Source organism: Lissotriton helveticus, chromosome 5_1 (assembly GCF_964261635.1).
Source record: "Lissotriton helveticus chromosome 5_1, aLisHel1.1, whole genome shotgun sequence".
NCBI lineage: Eukaryota > Metazoa > Chordata > Amphibia > Caudata > Salamandridae > Lissotriton > Lissotriton helveticus.
Genome location: NC_136065.1, coordinates 1,990,478,820 through 1,990,499,794, shown reverse-complemented (window position 1 = coordinate 1,990,499,794; position 20,975 = coordinate 1,990,478,820). Strand labels below are relative to the sequence as shown.

At 46.7% G+C, this 20,975-nt stretch overlaps 1 protein-coding gene across 1 annotated transcript in view; it reads right to left on the bottom strand.

Annotated features, from left to right (window-relative positions):
- LOC144756139 (uncharacterized) overlaps positions 1-20,975 on the bottom strand; it is a 51,482-nt gene that overhangs the window by 11,904 nt on the left and 18,603 nt on the right. Inside the window, exons 3-6 of the mRNA XM_078645706.1 lie at positions 20,845-20,928; positions 18,209-18,403; positions 10,027-10,092; positions 9,212-9,265 (exon numbers count right to left, since the gene is read on the bottom strand). Of these exons, the coding sequence (XP_078501832.1) occupies positions 9,212-9,265; positions 10,027-10,092; positions 18,209-18,403; positions 20,845-20,928 (399 nt within the window). The remainder of the gene's footprint in view (positions 1-9,211; positions 9,266-10,026; positions 10,093-18,208; positions 18,404-20,844; positions 20,929-20,975) is intronic.

The window sequence follows — 20,975 nt, the reverse complement described above, 5'->3', positions numbered from 1 at the left end:
GGATGAGTAGACAGCAGTGGTCTGAGTCGAGAGAGTTGAAGATGTCGTCCATGATGTTGAGGATTGCAGTTTCGGTGCTGTAGCCTTTTCTAATGCCTGATTAGTGATGGTCTAGCAAATTAATGCTGTCAATATGATTGTTTAGTTGATGGAGAACGCATTTTTCTTGGATTTTGGCAAGGAAGGGGAGGTTGGAGACAGGTCTGAAATGATTCGGTTGAGTCTAAGCCTGGTTTCTTCAGAAGTGGAGTGACTTGACCGACTTTAAGGCAATCTGGTATGATGCCAGTTTTTAGGGAGCTGTTTATGATCTCGCACCAAAGTGGCACCAGGGTGAGTTTCAGCTCTTTGACCATTTGCGAGGGAATGGGGTCGAGGTTATGAGACGATGGCTTGGAGGAGGAGATTAAATTGAGGATCTCACATTCTGTGATGGGGACGAAGGAAGACCAGGTTGTTGCCGGTCGCCTTCTCGTGGTAGTTTCAATTGTTGGAGAGCAGTCTATGTTGGGAGGATGGAGGTTAGTGTCCAATGAGAGTTCGATCATGGTGATTTTTTCGTTGAAGAAATTGGCGAAGTTGTCACATAAGGCTTTAGAGGGCTGGACGATGGATGTCGCTTGTTTTGACGTTTGTTTTTTGATGATGTCAAAGAGTTCTCTTGGTCTGTTTTTGGCCTTGTCCAGCGCGGTGCAGAAAAAGTTGGATTTTTCATTATTGATATGTTGTTTGTACTTTCTTCTTGCTGCTCTGAGTTCATCGTAACGACTGGAGGAGGGATTCTTTCTCCAGAGACGTTCTGAGGCTCTGAGGTGCCTTCTTTCCTCATTAATGGTCTTATTAAACCAGGACCTGGAGGGTAGTTCCTGAGTTTTTTTCAGTTTCAAGGGGGCTAGTTCGTCTAGGATGGAGCACATGGTAACATTGTAATGGGATGCGAGTCCTTCAGTTGAGCGGCCTTCCGGGGAGATTGGCAGGAGGGCGGATATTTTCTCTTCTAACTTATCTGTGTTGATCTGTGCTATGTTTCTCGACCATGAGGGGGGTCTGAGATGGAGGGAAGAGACAAGATCTGTTGGGGGAGGTGGAATAGGATATGGTGATGGTCAGACCAGTCGACCGGTAGGATGTGATCTATAGTGATTGCGTCATGTTTGGCGATGATGGCATCCAGGGTTGCTCCTTTGTTGTGGGTTTCTTTTGAACAGTGCTGGATTAGGTTGTTGGTATGGAGTAGGTCATTAAGGTTTTGCACTGGAACACTGTTCTTATCGTTCCAGTGGAGGTTAAGGTCGCCTAGGATGATGTTGTTGGTATATCGGAGAGAGCAGTGCACGATTAGGTCTGATAGGTGTTCTGTGAACGTGAGGGTGTTGCCTGGGGGATGGTACAGGAGGTGGCAATGCACCAGATAATTGTCGGTGGTTTTGATGTTGGCGGTAAGGCATTCCAAGGAATTGTAAGTGATGTTATCGTTTTCAGACACCAATAGGTTATTTTTGTGGATAATTGCCAAGCCTCCGCCTTTTTGGTCTTATCTATCTTTATTTATGATGGAGAAACCCGGGGGTACGAGCTTATCCAGGATCGGAGGAGAGGAGTCATTGAGCCAGGTCTCGGTGATGAAGGCTATGTCAATGTCATGGTTGAGAATGGATTCTGCCAGCTCTGTAGCATGTTTCGTGGCAGACCTGCAGTTAATGAGCAGGCAGTTCGTGCGGGGAATCTCATTATTAGGTTCCGTAGGGATGGTGATGAGGGAGGTTGGGGGTCTGAGGAGTTTCTGGATAGAGTGTTCAAATCTGATCCCAGTGATTACCTGGATAGTGGATTGCAGGTCGTGGGGTGGAGGGGAAATGTAAGAAGAGGCCAGCTTGATTGCTTCCTTCGGGGACATGGCTTCCATAGCCCTCTTTGGTCTCGAGGCCTGGGAATAGGGAGGGTGAATTGATTGATTTTGGGACGTGGGGTTGGGAGGCCTAAGGTGGGTGTGGGGGGGTATGGGGCTGGAGTCGGTGTTGGGGGGGGTGTGGAGTGACTCGAGGTTGGTTAGGATAAGATTCTGGCCCTGTAATAAGGTGGAGAGTTGGCTTTCGATGCGGGCAAGTCGGCAATCCGTCTCTTGACGGGGGAGGATTGCAGCTGGGAGTGATCTCTTTGGCCTGGGGGAGCGCTGGCAGAGTTGTGCTGACTTTTGTTGTTGGTGGATGTGTCAGTTTGGGTTATGGGGTGTGATGTAGGATGAGAGGGAATGGGATGGGGAAGTCTATTTTTCTTGCTAGGGTGTAGATGACGGGGAAGGGGAGGTTTGGGGAGTGGATTACGGACGCCAGGAGTTAAATGCGGGTGGTTCCGCACCAGGGGTTGCTCTGGAGGAAGAGGGAAAGCGGGGCGTGTCATTGGAGGTGGGGGGATTTTCGATGGTCAGAGGATGCGCTACGGTGGCTCCCGAGGTGGTGACTCGTGTGTGGTAGGGCTCTGCCAGCACGGTTGCCTGCCTTGCACTAGCGGCGATACTCTTGCTCTTAAAACAGTATTTTTAAAAAAGTGAATGACAACTTTTATGGTGTATACTGTGTTTTTATAGTACCAGAAACAGGGCGACCTTGCTCCTGTCTTTTACTTACTTGGCCAGGTTCGTCCGTGCGAGCGGACCCGCCATCTTTAGGGTAGCCCTCACTCGCGGTCTAGTGGTTGAGGAGCAGGCTCCATAAAAAAAGGACACTGGGGCGAGCGCGCAACTATTTCTATTGGCTCCCGAAGTGGTGACTCGTGTGTGGTAGGCACTGCCAGCACGGTTGCCTGCCTTGCACTAGCTGGGATACTCTTGCTCTTAAAACGGTATTTTAAAAAAAAGTGAATTACAACTTTTATGGTGTATACTGTGTTTTTATAGTACCAGAAACAGGGCGACCTTGCTCCTGTCTTTTACTTACTTGGCCAGGTTCGTCCGTGCGAGCGGACCCGCCATCTTTAGGGTAGCCCTCACTCGCGGTCTAGTGGTTGAGGAGCAGGCTCCATAAAAAAAGGACACTGGGGCGAGCGCGCAACTATTTCTATTGGCTCCCGAGGTGGTGACTCGTGTGTGGTAGGGCTCTGCCAGCACGGTTGCCTGCCTTGCACTAGCGGCGATACTCTTGCTCTTAAAACGGTATTTTAAAAAAAAGTGAATTACAACTTTTATGGTGTATACTGTGTTTTTATAGTACCAGAAACAGGGCGACCTTGCTCCTGTCCTTTACTTACTTGGCCAGGTTCGTCCGTGCGAGCGGACCCGCCATCTTTAGGGTAGCCCTCACTTGCGGTCTAGTGGTTGAGGAGCAGGCTCCATAAAAAAAGGACACTGGGGTGAACGCGCCGATGGCGCGCCAAAGGCGCGCCAAAGGCAAGCTGGTCTGCGCCCAAGTCGCGCCTAGTGCCCGTTATGCTGCTCATGTTACCTGTGGGAGTACGTTTCTCCCCGCTGCAGTTCCCCCACTATACTCCCGAGAGACTTTACTTAACATGGGTGAATACGCGCATGAGGGTCATCTCTCGTTCGCTGATTCTGCTCTTCCATTGAACGACTTGTTGTTGTGTGTGATCGGGGGTTTTCTGTCCTGCGGACTCCTCAATGTTAGATCTCTGCCCAAACACGCAGAGGAAATCCAATTATTGGTGGAATCGCATCAGTTAGATGCCTTGTTCGTTACCGAGACTTGGACCCACCTTGATTGTGAAATCGAGCTGGGTTGGGCCTGCCCGCAGGAATATAAAATCCTTCACCTCCCTAGACCTAAAGAACGGGGCGGTGGGGTAGGGGTGATTTTTAGAGCTTCCTGGCAGGTCAAGACCATAGACTTGGACCCGAGTAGTGAGACTGAGTTGCTTGGCCTTTCTTTCAATAGTCACACTGGGGCTATGTTCACGGGGATCATTTGTTATAGACCACCTGGGACCTTCAGTATTTAGCAACAACAGTCATTACTTACCACCCTTACCAATATGGCTGCTTCCCACAAAAAACTGATAGTTTTAGGTGATTTTAACCTGTGGCTGAATGGCTCCCTAGATACGGGGTTGCTTAATCTTCTTCATTCTTGTGAAAGTGTTGGTCTCCACCAATACGTTACGGAACCCACTCATAGGGCAGGCCACCGGCTTGAATGATTTTTTCGGTCCCACAGCTAGTACATCTGAGTGAAATCCTGCCCATGGACTGGACTGATCATCTCCTTATTACATTTTATGTTAGTAGTAAGGGGCCCCAGACACAAGTACAGGGCGTTACTACTGAATTTATGTGTAGGGACTGGAGAGCCCTTGGGAGGCTGAGAACTACGGATGCATTGTTCAAGGTGGAAGACAGTTTCTCTTCAGATTGTCAAGTCGATGAGAACTATGCTACTTTATGTCTCAGGATCACCACGAGGGTAGACTCTCTTGCTCCGCTAAAAATTCGCAAGTATAAGGGCAGAGCTTCGGCTCCGTGTTTTAATGACTCGTTAAAGGCTTTAAAACTAGCCTGTAAACAGGCTGAAAGGAAATGGAGACAAGGATATACAAATACCAGCAGACTGCTCTGAAAAGCTAAACTTGCCGAATATAAAGCCCTGATTCATAAATCCAAATCCGATTACTTCTGCTCCACGATATGTACTGCTGTAAATAGCTCTAAAAGCATTTTTCAGATTTTGAACGGCCTTACTCACCCTGACTGTTCAAAAAAAGCGCCCCCCCCCCCCCCCCCCCCTACGCAGGTTCTTTGTGACAACCTGGCTCTGTTTTTTGAAGGACAAAATTGAGGCCATTATTCATAGTTTGAGTATCACCCCTACTATGAACTGCTCCACTAGTCTGGGGGACGGAGGTGCAGATGTTGGAGTTGGGAACCTTGGATGGCAGACGGCTGATTGTCTGTTGGAGTTTCCTCCTATTACGGAGGAGGACCTCGGCAGACTGGCTCGGGGTATTTCATCGGGATCACCTCTGGACCCTGTACCTCATAAAATTTGGAAAGACTATGGAGATGAACTTTTTCCTACCCTCCGTAGGATCTGCAATCAGTCACTGGCTAGTGGCACGGTCCCTGTCTCCTGGAAACAGGCTCTGGTATCTCCATTGTTTAAAAAAACCTCCTTGAATCCAGATTGTCCACAGAAGTACAGACCTATCTCCTTGTTACCGTTCCCTGCAAAAATTGCTGAACGCTGGGTGAGTTCATGCCTTTCTAAACATCTGGAGCATCATCAATTTCTGGATGAATTACAATTTGGCTTTCGCCCAGCCCATAGAACCGAAACAGCTCTACTCACTGCCATGGAGGACCTTCAAATGCGTGCAGACAAGAGGTCAAGCAGCGGCTCTGATTCTGCTTGACCTGTCTGCCGCATTTGACACGGTAAATCAGGTGATCCTCCTGGAAAGACTGAGTGAGGCCGGGGTGGGTGGGGATGCCCTGTGCTGGTTTCGCTCCTTCCTACTTGATAGGCAACAGGCGGTGTCCCTCCCCCCGTTTCAATCTGTTTTTCCTCGGGTGTCTCATGGGGTGCCTCAAGGTTCGGCAGTTAGCCCGATTTTATTCAACGTCTATCTGAAACCTCTGATTACGTTGATAAAATCTCATCGGATTAATGCTATCAATTACGCAGATGATACTCAACTCATCCTCTCTTGGGAGGGTGAGGAATCGATCTCTCTGGAGTCTTTTCACGATTGTCTGCGAGATACGGCTAGCTGGTTACATAACAACTGACTACAGTAAAACTGAGGTATTGTTCTGTGCTGGAAGTCGGATCCCTCGCCCTTTCCCGGTTAACTTCTGGCCTCCAGAATCAGTGACAAAAACCCAGCCAGTCACCACTGTTCTCAACCTGGGCGTTATGATGGATAATAAATTGAGTATGGACGCGCAGGTTGCGAAGACGGTGTCCAGCTGTTTTGCCCTTATTAGGTCCCTACGAAAGATCTTACCGTTACTTCCCCTACAGGCCCGGGCTTTGGTAGTCAGGTGTACCATCTTAAGCCGCCTTGACTATTGCAACGCGCTCCTGCTCAAGTCACCTAGCCTGTTGTTAGACAGACTTCAAAGAGTTCAGTCCGCTGCCACCAAACTGGCTCTTGGCTGGCCCAGAAGGTCTTCGGCCACAGAGGCGCTGGCGGAACTCCACTGGCTCCCGCTTAGGCAGCAAGTGTCCTTTAAATCTCTCTGTCTTGTCTTCAAAGCCCTGCATGGGCTTGGGCCTAGCTCCTTGCAAACCATGTTTGCCTGGTACACCCCTACCAGAGCACTGCGCTCAGCAACTGCTTGCTTGGTGAGAGTGCCTAGATTCAAGAAGGCTAGGGCCGGGGGCAGATCGTTTGGAGTTGCTGCTGCCAAACTCTGGAATAGTCTGCCTTTGGAGATTCGTCAAATAGAGGAACTTTTCCCTTTTAGGAAACAGGTCAAAACCTGGCTGTTTCCGAAGGTTTAACCTGCTGGACACCTGCTCTCTGCTACTTTTTGTGTTGCCATTTCGCGAAGCCACAAGCGCCAGGATGCCTGTAAGGTGATAGCTGCGCTATACAAATGTCTTAAATAAATAAATAAATAAATAAATAACAGGAGGCGGAGTGGGGGGACAGTTTGGTGTGGGGGGGTTGACTTCCCCGGAGGGTGGGGAGCGGTGGGAGGGGTGGTGGTGTGTGGGGGTTGTTAGTTAGAAGAGAGGGGAAGAGGAGGTCAAAAGCCTCTAGGTTGGCATTGTTGGCTCGGATCAGGACTGTGCCGTTAGAGTAGATGGTCACCGAGGTGATCCCGCAATGTGGCATGGGGGAGGGGGTGTAGAATGAGAGTTTGCAGCTGTGGGTCATCTTGGTCGTTTTGGTGATTTGGCATCTGTCTATCAGGGAGGAAATCCAGTGGGCGGGCCTGATTGTGTGGCATATGAGGTCCACTTTTATTTGGCCTATGACGGAGGAGTGATATAAGTCAGCAAAGAGGGATTCAGGGAATTGCCTGATTAGTGTATGTTTGAGTTTTTTTTTGGACTTCAGAGAGAGGTTGGGTGGGAGGGTGATCGAGAAGGAGTTATGGCCGTGATGTTTTATGTAGGGTGAGGAGAGAGGATTGGGGGAGGGTGTCGAGGAGGGAGGTATTCTGACTGGGGTGATCATGAGGGTTAGTGTAGATAGAGTCTTTTGTGGTGGGCTAATCTGTAGCTAGGGGGTGTGGGGCAGCTAGACCCTGCGGAACGGGGCTGTTTGCGGTGGTTAGGGACAGGGCTGTTGGCGGAGGGCACTTAGTCTAAAAGTAAGGATGGAGGGTATTGAGGGGCGATCGTGTGGGACAGGGGGGGATCATGGGGGATAGGGAATAGGGTAGGTTTAGTTGAATTAGTTTTAGGAGAGGAGTGGGCGGGGGACTCCTAGGGGGGCGGGCAGGGTTTAGGAGGCAGTGAACAAGGCTTGTGATGCGGTCCAGATTTCTTGTGCTGACTTCAGGGGGCCCCTGAGGTGGTTGCGGAGTATCGAGAGATATTGGGCTGGATGTGTCGTCCTCTTAGAGTCAGGCACGAAGAGGCGATAAACTTAGGGGCTCCGGTTCAGGAGCAGGCAGCTAGGACAGAGAGGGCAGGTTCAAGCGGCTGTCTCTAGGGCTTGTAGCACTGCGTGGCTCGTCTGCGCCTCTGTCGGGGTACTCTCAGAGGATTCGGATGTCAGGAGATTCTGAATAGACAGTCCTGGTTGTGCCGCCTTTTTGAGGTCAGACGGAAAGGAGAGGACAAAATAAGCGCTTCAGGTCCGTTAGTGAATAACAAGGCGAGCTGATAGGGACAAGGAGGCAGTCTCTAGGTATCGAGGTCCGGCTCTATTCGCCTTCGTCTGTTTCAATATGCTCCCGGAGAGATTGTGGCCAACAGATTTAGAGAGAGACGTCCTTGCTGGGTCGCCATTTTAAGGTCTGGCGGGGTGCAGTGACCGGTTTTTTGGCTCCGGTTCAGGGCAGGAGCTGTTGGGGGAGTGATTGGAGACAAGAGGAGGTCTCTCAGGCTAGTGGTGGGCGCGACTCCCGAGCACCTGGTCCCCAGAGAGAGTGAGGCCGGTGACTACCGGGCAAGTTGTCCTGGGAGGGCCGCCATTTTGGGGTCAGGAGGGGCTCTGAGGCTGGGAGTGCAAAGCAGGAGGTAGGGGTGCAATGCAGTGGCAGGAGCAAACTCAGTGTCTGGTGTGGCTCGCTTTTGTGGTACACGGAGCCCCCAGAGAGGTTGCTGCCCGAGAAAATTACTCAGAAGGCTGTCCATTGTTGGGACAGGCAAGAAGGAGAGGAGGCGGTTTTAGGCTCCATTCGGCGAGAGGGCCGCTTGGGGCGAATTGGAGGCAAGCGACATGTCCCTGGGGTTAAAGGCCGGCGCGACTCACCTGCGCCTCGGTCGCGGAGCCCTGCGAGAGGTTGCGGCTGGGGTCATCGGGCCGGAATGTCCTGGCGGGTCCACCATTTTGAGAGCAGACGCGGTGCGGCGGAGAGATGCGATCATTTGCGCACCGAGTTGAAGCGTGATTCTCTGGGGCAGCCGACTTCTTCAGCTGCTGATGTGTAGAAGGTGCCCCGTGGCTGCTGGTGTCACTTGATTCGGTTGGCGCTCCTGCGGCTCCGGGAGGAAGTGCCCTGGGGTCGAGAGAGGACAGTGGGGCGCCGATCACCTTTGGGGCCACAGAGAGTGACCGGAGGGAGATGCCGCGGAATTCCTTGTCTTCCGTTCACGAGTCAGGCAAATCCGTCACGGTGAACTGGTGAGTGTGCGATCTTGGTTCCAGGGGCTGGGTGGGAGGCATCAGGAGTAGTTAATTTCTTGGTTTTTTGCTCATCTGTGCTGTGCTAGATCTCGAAGCTCCCACCCTGTGGCCATCTTGACCAACCAATAACGATAACAATTTAGAGTTATGGTTCACCATATACCTCCTTCTGTTGGGTTTTAACTCAAATGTGACCAGTGGGGCTGGTCTTGTAGGTGAAGGTACGGGCCATATACCCTTAGCCCCACATGCATTGATACTGGAATATCCTGAGTAGAGATCTGCCTGCGCGATTACACATTTGCGGACAGATACTGCACTGAAAGCCAGACTGGTGTGTATTTTTGAGCAATTTTTCTGACACTTCACATAAATATGCACAAGGAAATTATGGACATTTTGCCTCACTAAGATGCTTAACATACGAGTACAATATGTGTTTGTGAGCAGGACTTACCTGAGGACAGCCAGCTGCACTCCTCGAGTTCTTCTTGTTCTGCTCTGTCCGCTCCTAGGGGAAGGAAAAAGGAATGGTGAGATATAAATGTGGAAACAAAAAGTAGACAGTAATCTGCACAAGACCGGCAAGCAGGAAGGATCGCCCTTGTGCTATGTCACTATGTTCACTGAAAGAGGAGAAGGAGATATGACGTGAAACAACCCCCATTGGAGGATGAATATGCTGAAGGAGGCTGAACATAACATTCCCTGAAGTTGTAGAGACCACAGCGGAGTATGGGACATGACAGGGAGCTAAAAGGAGTATAGGATGTCTACAGTCCAAGCCGGTCCCCCGTAGGCATCAACAGAGATGCTCTACCAGAATGAGGAAGCATACTGGTAGGACCCAACTCTCCAAGTCCCAGACCAGCCAAGGTCCACGGAGGGGTCATGGATCACATGTGGGTGTATTCTTGGCAACTAAGCACCCAAGTGAAGTGCTCTAATGAGATACGTTGGGGAAGGAAGAGGTCACGACTAACCTTGAGGCTCCAATGTGCAACTGTGATACCCTCAGGCTCAAACACCCAATCTAGGGAATTGCTAGGACAGAAAATTACCCAGGGCCTGATTCACAAAGGGCCTTCACACTCGCGGGGGAGGCCCGCAGTCGCGGGGGAGTCTACGCAATGAATTTTCATTGAGGAGATGCCGCCCGAAGAGAGGACTCCCCCACGATTGCGGACCCTCCGGCATGAGTGCAGAGGACACTGTAAACCAAGCCCCAGTGTTTCTTTTGACATCTTTATTTTACTTTCCACTAACACTTACCATATACTCTTTTAGAGGGTCTACGTTGAAAACTGGCTCCGCCCACGGGTGCTTCATCCCTATGCTCTAAAACAGAAGAAAAGAAAGCTTTACCCAGTTGGCTCTTCTCCCAAGAAAGTCTTGTACGGCTGAAAACCGAACCCTAAAACCGGTCACATAAGTAGTTACAAAATAGTTAAGGAATCAGTAAACCTTCTTACGTCCTCTAAACCTTCCGGTTTCCTGGTGAACTTTTGCAGTTATATTTTAGCAAGATGAAACACTGGCATGATCTCACCATTAACATGGCGTGGCAGTTTGTTTCTGCATTTAGTAGCAGGCTCACTGAGGGAGTGTACTTTGGCTGAACATGCTCATTACTTGCAGGTTGCAGCGGTGATGTTCTCAATCTAGACATTGTTCTCTGGGATTCTTTCTGTCCAGGCCTTATACATGGGGAAGGAAGGTCTGGAAGCCCACCTCAACATGTATCATGTGTGCAATGCATTGCTGGGTTTTGCCGATATGTTGTCTCACTGGACTCCATCCAGCTGGACCTCATTGGGATTCTGAAAAACTATTTACTATTACTAAAACACTTCACGGTTGGTAACTATTCAGTGTTTTTGTTCTGCTTCCTGATCTGCTTTGAGGTACTTTACAGATGCTCATCTCATGTGGCTTACGTGGACTATCTGCATTGGACAATAAGCTGTTCTGATATTATTGGCATTTCATATAATACAGAGTCAACATTTTGAGTAAATCTCTATATGCAAAATAGGTCTGTTCTTGCAAGCACTATGTTGCAGAATCATTGCTGGATAATCGAGGGAGTCTTGAACGGCGGGACGGTGCTGGAAGGGCTCGGTAGCCTGTGAGCCTGTAGGGAAAGGTCAACCTCGGCTGCAGACACCGGAGGAAAAGACACCGCTAAGGTCCCCATTCGAACTGTTGTCTCATAGCGCGGTGTGCAGAGGACACAAGTAGCCAATTAACGGTAGCCCGGTAGAAGGAGGGCACTGGCAATTCTGTATACCCTGGCGCCGATTGGGACACACAGCAAGGTTCTGTGGAACCATTGGATTATACAACGTGATCTTGAGGGGTGTGACGGCAGACCGAGGATCAGAGGTAAGTGGGTGTAGTCTGTTCGATATCGACTCGTAATTTTAAATGCAGAAATTTGCAAGTTTTGTTGTCTAATGGAATAAGCCAGGTGAGGACGAGCTGCTCTTCCCCGTAACTGCGGGAGTGGGGGGAAATACTACTAACCAGGACTTGTTCACTGTGAATCCGCGCCCGGCGCAGGATAAAGTAAAATTAGAAACTATAGAATGGCACCGGCTAAAACAAAAGCCCGTAAAAGCCTAAAAACGGTGAAAAAGACAGAGAAGAACCCCTCGGAGTCTGGGGATGATAATGAGACAGGTAACCCGAAGGCAGTTTTGAGTGAGCCAACAAGGAAAAAGAAACAAACCCTAAGAGATACTCAATCCTTGCTACTGACACCTACACCTACATCTACAACTACATCTACATCTGTGAAACAAAAAGGAAAAAGTAATGATTCATCAGCGTCAAACCCAATCAAAGCCTTTCTGGGAAAACACTTTAAGGGGAAGGATGTAATTAGTAAGGAGCCAAGTACTGTCATAGATATCGACATAAACCCTGAGTCCAGGAGAGACGATGTCTTAACCTCCTTGAACCAATCCACCCTTAATTTATCCGGGGTATCGCTGAACCCACGTTTGTCTTCTTAGCCTAGATTATCCAAACGGTCACTCGAGGGGGAATTAGAGGACGAAGGGGGAGACGTATCCACATACGGACATAATGGACTAAACCTAAATGATCAAAGTGGAACTATGAGGCAACCTAAGGAAAATGTGGGTGTGAACTGCTCTTCTGATCTAGGAAATGAACTTCTGGGAAATGAGCATCTGCAATCACCACTGCACGGGCTTGAGGTTACAGGAGCCTCGAGCACCTCTATGCTTGAGGTTATGTGGATCCTCCAAAAAACCCTGCAAGGTTTGCTAGAGGTTTCCATAGTAAATAACGACCTTCTAAAAATCCAGGGGGACCAGTCTAAAGCAATCTTGGGTGAGTTGACCCAAATCAGAGGTTTAATGCCGGCTCTGGTTAGACCGATAGGTAGAAGCCAGGAGGGGGAAGGTAGTAATGAGGTGGAGGAAGATGTGTTAGGGGCCCCAAACGTAATGAAAGAGGAACCCTCCGTATATATATCCAGGCAGCCAATGATTGTGAAAAAATGGGGGGAAACGAGATATCATACGGGTAGATTCCAGAGAAGGGAGGATACCGGTAAAAAAAGCTGCTTTGAAAAAAACCCTACTAGGAACTTGAGAAGAAGGAAAAGAGACATGATGGAAGTAGGAGCTAATAAGAGGGAAAAAATTCAAAGATCAGAAGTGAATAAAGTAAAGCCACATATGGAACAGGAAGAACAATGGAAAATAATAAGGGAGTTAGAGGATAGAGAGGAAAAAAGTGTGAAAAGAAAGCCATCAGGATCTCGAGGAAAACCAAGGTGTAGTAGGGTCGCGATGGAAGATGACATGAGAGATCAAATGTCAATGATAAGGGAAGCTAGCTCAAAGGGGGTTAAATATGAGGCCAGGCAAACAACCACTAATGACCTATGGATTTTTCTAAAATCCGAAAATGGTGACAAAGGGGGGAAAAAAGCTAGGAAACTAAACCCATTAAATCGATCTCAACTTTTATTTATAATGGGAAAATGTGCAAGTCTTAGGAGTATTGGGACAAAGGACCTCAAAGAAGTAGGGTTTGTTGAATGTAGTACAGGAGGGGAGGCGACTAAGGTCCTATTTCATTCTGCTTGGGTGAAAGAAGTGGTGGAAAAAGCGAAAAATGAGCTACAAAACGAGGGGATCAGACTGGTAAGGAAGGAGGAAATACAGGGACAGTATTTCCTGATGAACCACGCTGGTCTAGGGGTACGGCAGATAAGGCTAATTAACTTGAACTGTAATAATAAGGAGGATATTGCAATTACTGTAACTAACTGTGAAACTGCAGGGTACGGAGAAGGTGTATTTGATAGAAATAGATATGAAGCCCTAGCATCCCCAGAATCTAAGGAGTATGATGAGGAGGGATTCCTTAGTGAAATCGATTAGGAGTCCGGGTCGTCACACAGCCTTTCAGTCCTATCATGGAATATAAATGGTTACAAGAAAATTTCGGCACAGATAGAGTTTGACAAAATTATAAAGAATAACGATATTGTGTGCCTTCAGGAGACATGGCTGTGTGACGATACCCTAAAATCCTTAGTTACAGAAGGATTTGCCCAATACTCTAAAGTAGCAAAGAAAAATAATATGGGGAGGCCATCAGGGGGTCAATTAACGCTAATCTCCACTCAGATAGTCAGATGGGTTGAAAGGCTAAATTTACTTAGTGAGTGGGCACTAGGTTGCAGAATCCTATTGCAGAAGGTAGATCCCCGATATGAGGGAATATGCATCATAAATATGTATATACAGAAGGGAAAGGCTCATGATTATAAGGAGAATCTGAGTAAACTGAAAGAAGATCTGGAGTCAACTAGCGTTAAGTATCAGAAGGATTTAGTTCTAGTAGTAGGCGATTTTAACCATAGATTAGACCCCAGAAAGATTGATAGTTGGCACAAAGAATTGTTAGAAGCCCACAATATTGAAGTAGCACTCTTTCCAAGGGGAGAACTCTCACAGCAGGATGAGTCATTTAGTCAGCTAATGGGGTCCTTGGGCATGGTATGTGCAAATGGAAGATTTCAGCAAGACCGGCCAGCGGGAAGGACTTTTATGAGGGGCCAGCAACTTTGCCCAATTGACTACATGTTTTGTCAGGCCTGGTGTTTTGATAAAATAAGAAATTTTGAGGTGGTGAAAATGACAGGTAGTGACCACTTCCCTTTGAAGCTAGAAATACTCATGCCGAAACGTAAAAGCAGAGATAGGGTTCTACAGGTCAATGTGGACTACCCGAAACGATTAACAACCTGCATATCAGATGAACAGATGGAAAAGCTTAAGCTAACTCAAAGGTCAATTCCAACTGAAGGTATTCATCCTAATGCAGGAATCCCGTGGTTTGAACTAACCATAGGTAAGCTGGCAGATTCCCAGGAGAAGGAATTCAAGTAAAAAAAGTCAGGAATGGGTAGCTATGTTTATAATAAAAATAGGATACCCTGGTTTGACGAAGAATGCAGGGTAGCTAAGGACCTGTTTAGACAAAAGGAGAGAAGAGTAAGGGCCATGTTCAAAGTGGATCTATACCAAACACTTCAGCAACTAAGGTCAAAGTATAAAACATTAATTCGAAATAAAAAAAGTAGGTATGAAGAGAATGTTGGGCAAATATGTTGGAGGTGATTGAAACCAAGGATGCAAGAGGGTTCTGGAAATTAGTTCGAGAGAGTGTGGGCGGGAAATCTGGATCCATGGCCTGTATGGTCCCTGAAGATGATTGGGTTGGCTATCTGGAAGAAATCTATGGAAGATGGCCAATACAATCAAAACCAAGGACTATAGTTTGGTCACGGGTGAGGGACGATATAAAGGACTACTTTACCCCAAGATATATAACGGAGATTATAGCTAGTTTGAACCTTACCCGCGCTGCAGGACCAGACAACCTCCCGGCAGTGATAATTAAAACGAGTCCAGTATGGTGGGCAGAGTTTTTTGCTAAGATGTTCCTGGTAATCCTGGACACAGGAATTGTTCCAGAAAGTTGGAAGGGTGCAATTATAAGGCCTATTCATAAAAAGGGCAGCCATAAATTACCAAAAAACTATAGGCTGATAAACCTCCTGGATATAGGGGAAAAAGTCTTTGCAAAAATAATATTAAACTTATTAAAAGATTGGGCAGAGGAAAACCAAATCATTCCCCCGGAACAGGGTGGGTTTAAATCTGGCCACTCTACAATCGATCACTGCTTTGCCCTTTGGGCCATAGCACGGAAGTCAACGGAATCACGGGGTAGGTTATTCTGTTGTTTTGTTGACTTCCGTGCAGCCTTCGATCTAGTGGACCGGGAGCTGCTGTGGGAGGCTCTAATTAGTCAGGGAATACCTAATGATATACTGCGGCTGCTACAAATGCTCCATACTAAAAACTGGGCACAGATAATTTTAGACTTAGATGGTAGTCTATCAGGGAAAATAGAAATTGGAAATGGTCTGCGTCAGGGATGCGTATTAGCTCCCCTGTTGTTCTCCCTGTTCGTAGCTGACCTACCATCAATGTCGGGGAATACAACTGGGGCAAGCCCGAAACAAAATGGCAAGCAGATAGCATGTTTACTCTATGCTGATGATCTAGTGATTATGGACCAGACCGAGGTTGGCTTGCAAAGGAAACTAAATGTATTTAACGACTACTGTCTAAGGAAAATACTTGTGATAAATATGGACAAGGCTAAAACATTGAGCTTTGGCCGGTGGAAAACTGAGTTCTCATGGTGGATCGGGTCACAAAAAGTGGAATCAGTACCAGAGTATAGATATTTGGGGTTATGGTTCGAGCAGAATCTGAAATGGAATACCCACTTAGAGGCATCTAAATTAAGAACCTCTGCCTCGATTAGCGGTCTGATATTGTTTAACAAAGCCTATGGTGCTATGACCGACAATCCAGTGCTAAAAGCTTATGCTGCTATTGTACCCCCGCAATTTTTGTATGGCGCTGAATTGCTGTTCCTAAGTGGTAAGGAAAACTGGGATGTGGAAGAAGGTAAAAACCTAAAAAAGTTATTTATGCTCCCCCGGTCAGCAATGGTTCAGGCAGTAAGACTGGAACTAGGCCTGACCTCATGGGGTACACAAGTTGGTATGGCTCTCTTGCGATTTTGGCAACGCCTAGAAATAGGCGCAATTACCAAAATTTCACAATGGTGCAAAAATGAAATTCAGGACAGTGTCTCCGTGACTAATATTGATAAAAAGTTACTTAGGTCGACGGGGAAGGAATTATCGCATGCACAGGACAAAAACTATCTTGCTAGTAAAACTTCGATCTGTTTTATGATTGACGCATGGAATAATGATCAATCTTTCCCCTACACTGATAAGTTACCGGACCGTAAATTACGAAATGAGGTTCGGAGGGTAAGAATTGGGGTAAACCCATGTTATATGAACAATTCTGTAAAGCGGGCTATAATCAATGAGGAGGGAATCTGCTTTTGCTCTTTGGGGTCCAAATGTGACATGCTGCACATCTTATTTGATTGCCTGAAATTTTTGGACTTACGTATTACATTTTTAAAACCAATTTTTATGAAATATGAGATTAAAACTAGGACCGAGGCTGTGACACTGATGACAGAAATGGCCCACTTAGGTATTGCTGTGGCTATGGGGAAATATATACAAAAAGTGAAGGCAGTTTTATATATTTTTAACGAGTTTTAACAAATAACTATTTTTAGATCAGATAATTGTGGGTTTTTAGATTAAATATGTTTTAGGAGGTTTTATGTGTGCTAATGAAATGCTTTGTTTAACTTGTTGGATGAACCTTTTATCGACAACGGTCCGAATAAACGTAAAATAAACTTGAGTCTTGAACCCTGGACTCCTCACTCAGGGACTGACTTTGGCGTTCCCATTAAGGTGCCTATTTTCATAGGCAAAGCCATGGAACCGCCAAAGAAAAGCCAACCAGACATGAGAAACACTTGTAATCTGGCAGGCTGCAGCAAGCCTTAGTGCAGGAGCATGGTGGTGGCATACCGCCCACTCCTACACCGCTAAAACTCATAACCAGGCCCTTAATACCTTTCTTGCACTAAAAATACTTCTGTGCCTAAATGCATCTTTTGCTGACATTCCTATAGGCATCAAAAGGACTGTGGCATATCAACCTGGCTCATGGGATAAGCGGGGGATCATGCTCCATGCCATTTGAACTTGCATTTGCCTAGTGTCCAGCACTTACATTTGGTTCTTCAGTTGAGTTTTAGTGTGATGAGATGGTTTTGATTTTTTTAGGGGTGTACTGAGTGAAGTTTGTAATTTGGTTCAATATGTCATTATGAGAGGTGATGGCACTCATGTGGGTGGCTAAGCTAATTTTGAATGGCTTGGTTCTGCAGTTGATCAAGGGTGGGCATAGTGTTTTAGTTATTTGTTGTTTTGGGCAAAAGAAATAGAGTGTGGCCAGTGATGTGTGTAGGATCATTGTCTTACTGATGCACTCAAATGACTTCTAGGTTTGTGATGCAGGGAGAGGCTCCAGGGGACTTGGGTGATACTGGTGCATGGATGTTTAACACCAGGATAGGAGGGCCCTATTGTCTTTTGCAATCATATTTCGAGATCAAACCCAGAGGAGGTTGTTAAAGAGATGGTGGTTGCGGTCATGGCTAGTTGGCAGCAAATGAGGGTCAGTGTGTGTGTAGGACAACTGTGAGGAGGTTCATCAGTGAACTGTAGATTAAGCTTCATATTATTCCTCTTCGACCAGTTCTATACTTTGACAATGTGCTGCAGTTCTCTTTCCATAAGGAAAATGAATGCAGGTTGTGACTGTTGATGAGGTTGTGGATATTGCCTTTGTTACTCACTCCTAATCTTGTTTTGAGAAAGATGCCCGGGCAACGTGGCCGATGAAGGATGAGTGTGGCTCTGATATAGTGCTCAGTAATTTGTTCTTCTAGTAGGGTTTCTCATTCTAAAGGCTAGTGCTGTGTAGGTAGTAGTTGCCCTCAGGAGGGAGCCAGCTGTATATTTGAAGGTCTTGATGCTGGTGCCATACCTTTGGAGGAACTATGTAAGGTGGAGGGATGTAGGCTCGCTGTGGTGTGAGGGTAGGTAACTGGGTTGTTTGGCTGCGAATGAGCTCAGCAAGGGAGTGTAATGTTGTGTCAGTGTTTGTGGGTGCACTGTGTTGTGAACGTCTGTGGTAATAGGCTTTGGATGAGTGGTGGAGTGAGTGGCTCTGACGAATCATCTTAATAGAGTCAGTGGCTCAGTTTGTTGAGGACTTTAGGTGTGACAACATAAGTGATTCTGTTGCAGTGAGTGAGCAGTTGTTGGCACTCACACTTAGGTGAATGCATGTGGGAAGGTGGGTAAGAGATGTAGGGGGTTGCACAACATATACTGAGTCACTGGTGTAAAGCTCTGGTAGGTTGCATATGCTCTGGTGCTCACCTTGCTCAGTCGGAAAGACTTGAAGATGGAACTGAGGTAATCATGTTGATCCAGGAGGGCCGCCTTCTGCTTTGTGACAATACTGTGGTGAATTGCATCCAGCCGAATTAAGTTGGAGGACTTGTGCTCATGCAGAAGTGCCCGAAGACCGCGGTACTTTGACAGCATTATTGCCCGCTCAGCCCGTACTATTTTCTGTAGCATGGAAGGAAAACACATGAGAAGTGATGTCAACAGGATAGACACTGCTATGTACCTGGTCTGCATCAATTTCACCCACTCCCAACGGTGCCTTCCCAACCAGTGACCACACCACACTACCTGCACAATTAAAGCTAGATGCTTTACAGCTGATTGCAAACAGTCTATGGTGACCAGCACCTATTGTTGTTTATCTTGACTCAGCTTCAGCTTGTGCACTAATAACCCTGTTATACTACTGATTTATTTTCCATGGTCCTATAGCTTGTGAAGAGCCTTCTGTAGAGTGACCCTGCTTCGACCTTTGGCTTCCCACTTTGCTTTTGGTTTGTGTTTGTCATTATTGCTTGCACTAGTGGAATCTTCTGCACTGATCCCATGGAATGTAAAGCCTGCACCTGGATAACTGCTGGTTTATTTTACGGTCTCTCTCATTTGGGTATATTTTAGCCATCCAATGTTTGGGTGTAGCTTCTCATCACAGGTCCTATTACAAGTCTCCCCAGGATGTACCTAAAAAAGCCTAGGGTACACAATCAAATGTCTTTTCTGCATCCAGGGCAGGTATGGCATCTGTATCTTACATTCCATGGGTTTTTCTGGTGGATGCATCACTTGTCTTATGAAAGTCTGCGATGACCATATAATGGCGGATTAATCAAGATCAGCACCAAAAAAAAGAAATTAGGTTTTCTACTGTATAAGCTAAAATCTTAGTAACTATCCTAAGATCTAAATTGGAAAGTTCAACTGATTTATAGGATATGCAAAGGTCTTTAAGTTTACCCTCTTTAATTGATGTGTTTGCTTCTCTCACGGAGGAGGCGATGGCTTATTTCTGTTTCTGTAAAAGAGTTGTATAGATTAACTACATGGGGTAATCTTTTATAAAAATGCACAGTAAATCCATCAGGACAGGGTGCTTAGTTTACTGGTATATCTAATTTTCTCTCTGGCCATTCACAATCAAGTCGCTAATATTTTGCCTGGGTTTTTTTTTAGCTTTTTTATAAAAGTGTTGTTTAAGTCTTAGGACAGCTCCTTTTGAACTCCCTGTCAATAATGTATATTTGTCCCTTCAGTGTTGTGATTTCTCTGAGGGAGCCGATGGAGCTCACATTAAAAGATGTTATTCTGCTGGTTTTAGGTCAGCTTTACTTTTGTTTTCGTCAAGTTCTATATCCTTTTTTGGTCTATCCAAGCAGCTATCCATTTAGACCTAATGAGCACTTTAACTGCATCTGAGAGTGTGGCAATTGATACTTCCTCTTACTATTTACCAAAGAAGTAGTCATTATCTGACTAGCTGGATCCTACTCATACACCCTGTCTTTTAGAAGGGTGTGGTTGAAACAACACATGATCTGTTTATTGGGGCGCTGGAGTCCTACACTAAGGACTCATGGTTAGACATTGCAATTAGGCCAACATCTATCTTCACCATGGCACCCTAAAGGACTCCTGTGCCCAGAACATATTATAATCTAGAGTTTGACCTATGGACACTTGAGAAAAAGGAGTAATCCTTATCAGTGGCGTGGATTGGCCTCCAAACATCAAGATGGCTATTCTGTGAAGGCAAATTCACCACCTTGGAATATCCTTAACTAGGCCTGTTCTTTCATCGATTTTTCCCTGATGACTTTTAAGAGCGTTAGGAGAAACTTATCTTGGTTGTGATGATGAGTTTATGAAACTACTGGGGCAGTGGTGACTGCCAACTACAGAGATTGGAGGGGCGAGGAAATTACATTAAATAAATAAAAGATAAAGTAACGGTAAAACATTAAATAGAAGATAAAGTCACTAACCATGCAGCACACGTTCTCCTTGCTCCATTCTTATTCTTCTTTCGTCAAGTCCAGGGCCCCAGCAAACTCCCTTAACAATGCTGGTGCTTCTCTCCTGCTGTTAAGCAGCATGAGAGGCGTCAGGATTGGAGGAGGCCGACTCTCTCGGTGCTCCCGAGGTTCACTGGAGGCCTGCACTTGCTCTCAACCCTGCTGTCTTAAGACAGCAGGGTTGAGAGGTTTAAAGTGCCCATATCTGGCCGGCGAATGGGAGAAGAGTACTTTGAAATGAGGTAGCCAGGCAGCCCCCACTCCTACCACGCCCGACCCATCCTGAAACTCAGTTCGGGACAGGGTGACCCAAAAAAAATATGGTAATTAATTAACTTCATTACCATTTTATTTTTCGTCTCTGAGGGCATTTTAGCGGGGCGATGCTCCTAGGCTATAATGGAGGAGCTGCCCCTGTTGTCCTGGTGACCCAGTTGACACCATGTTACATTGATGAGAGTCCAGCAGCTAGCCACTAGGAGTTAAAACGATGAGGCCACAAGATGGCTCTATGGTCCAGGAGGACCTTGAGCTGAGCCAGATCCCGGCTCAAGCCTCGTTCAGCTATGAACATGAAATAATGAAAGTACCTACCTTCAGCTTCTGCAGGGAGGCCGGAGCTTCAGTCTTGAACCTGAAGTTCAACGTGGGATTGAACACTTCTTCTGTGTAGGTTACCTACAGAAACAAATCAAGAATTTGGTGAGTAGATGAAGGTTTAGAAC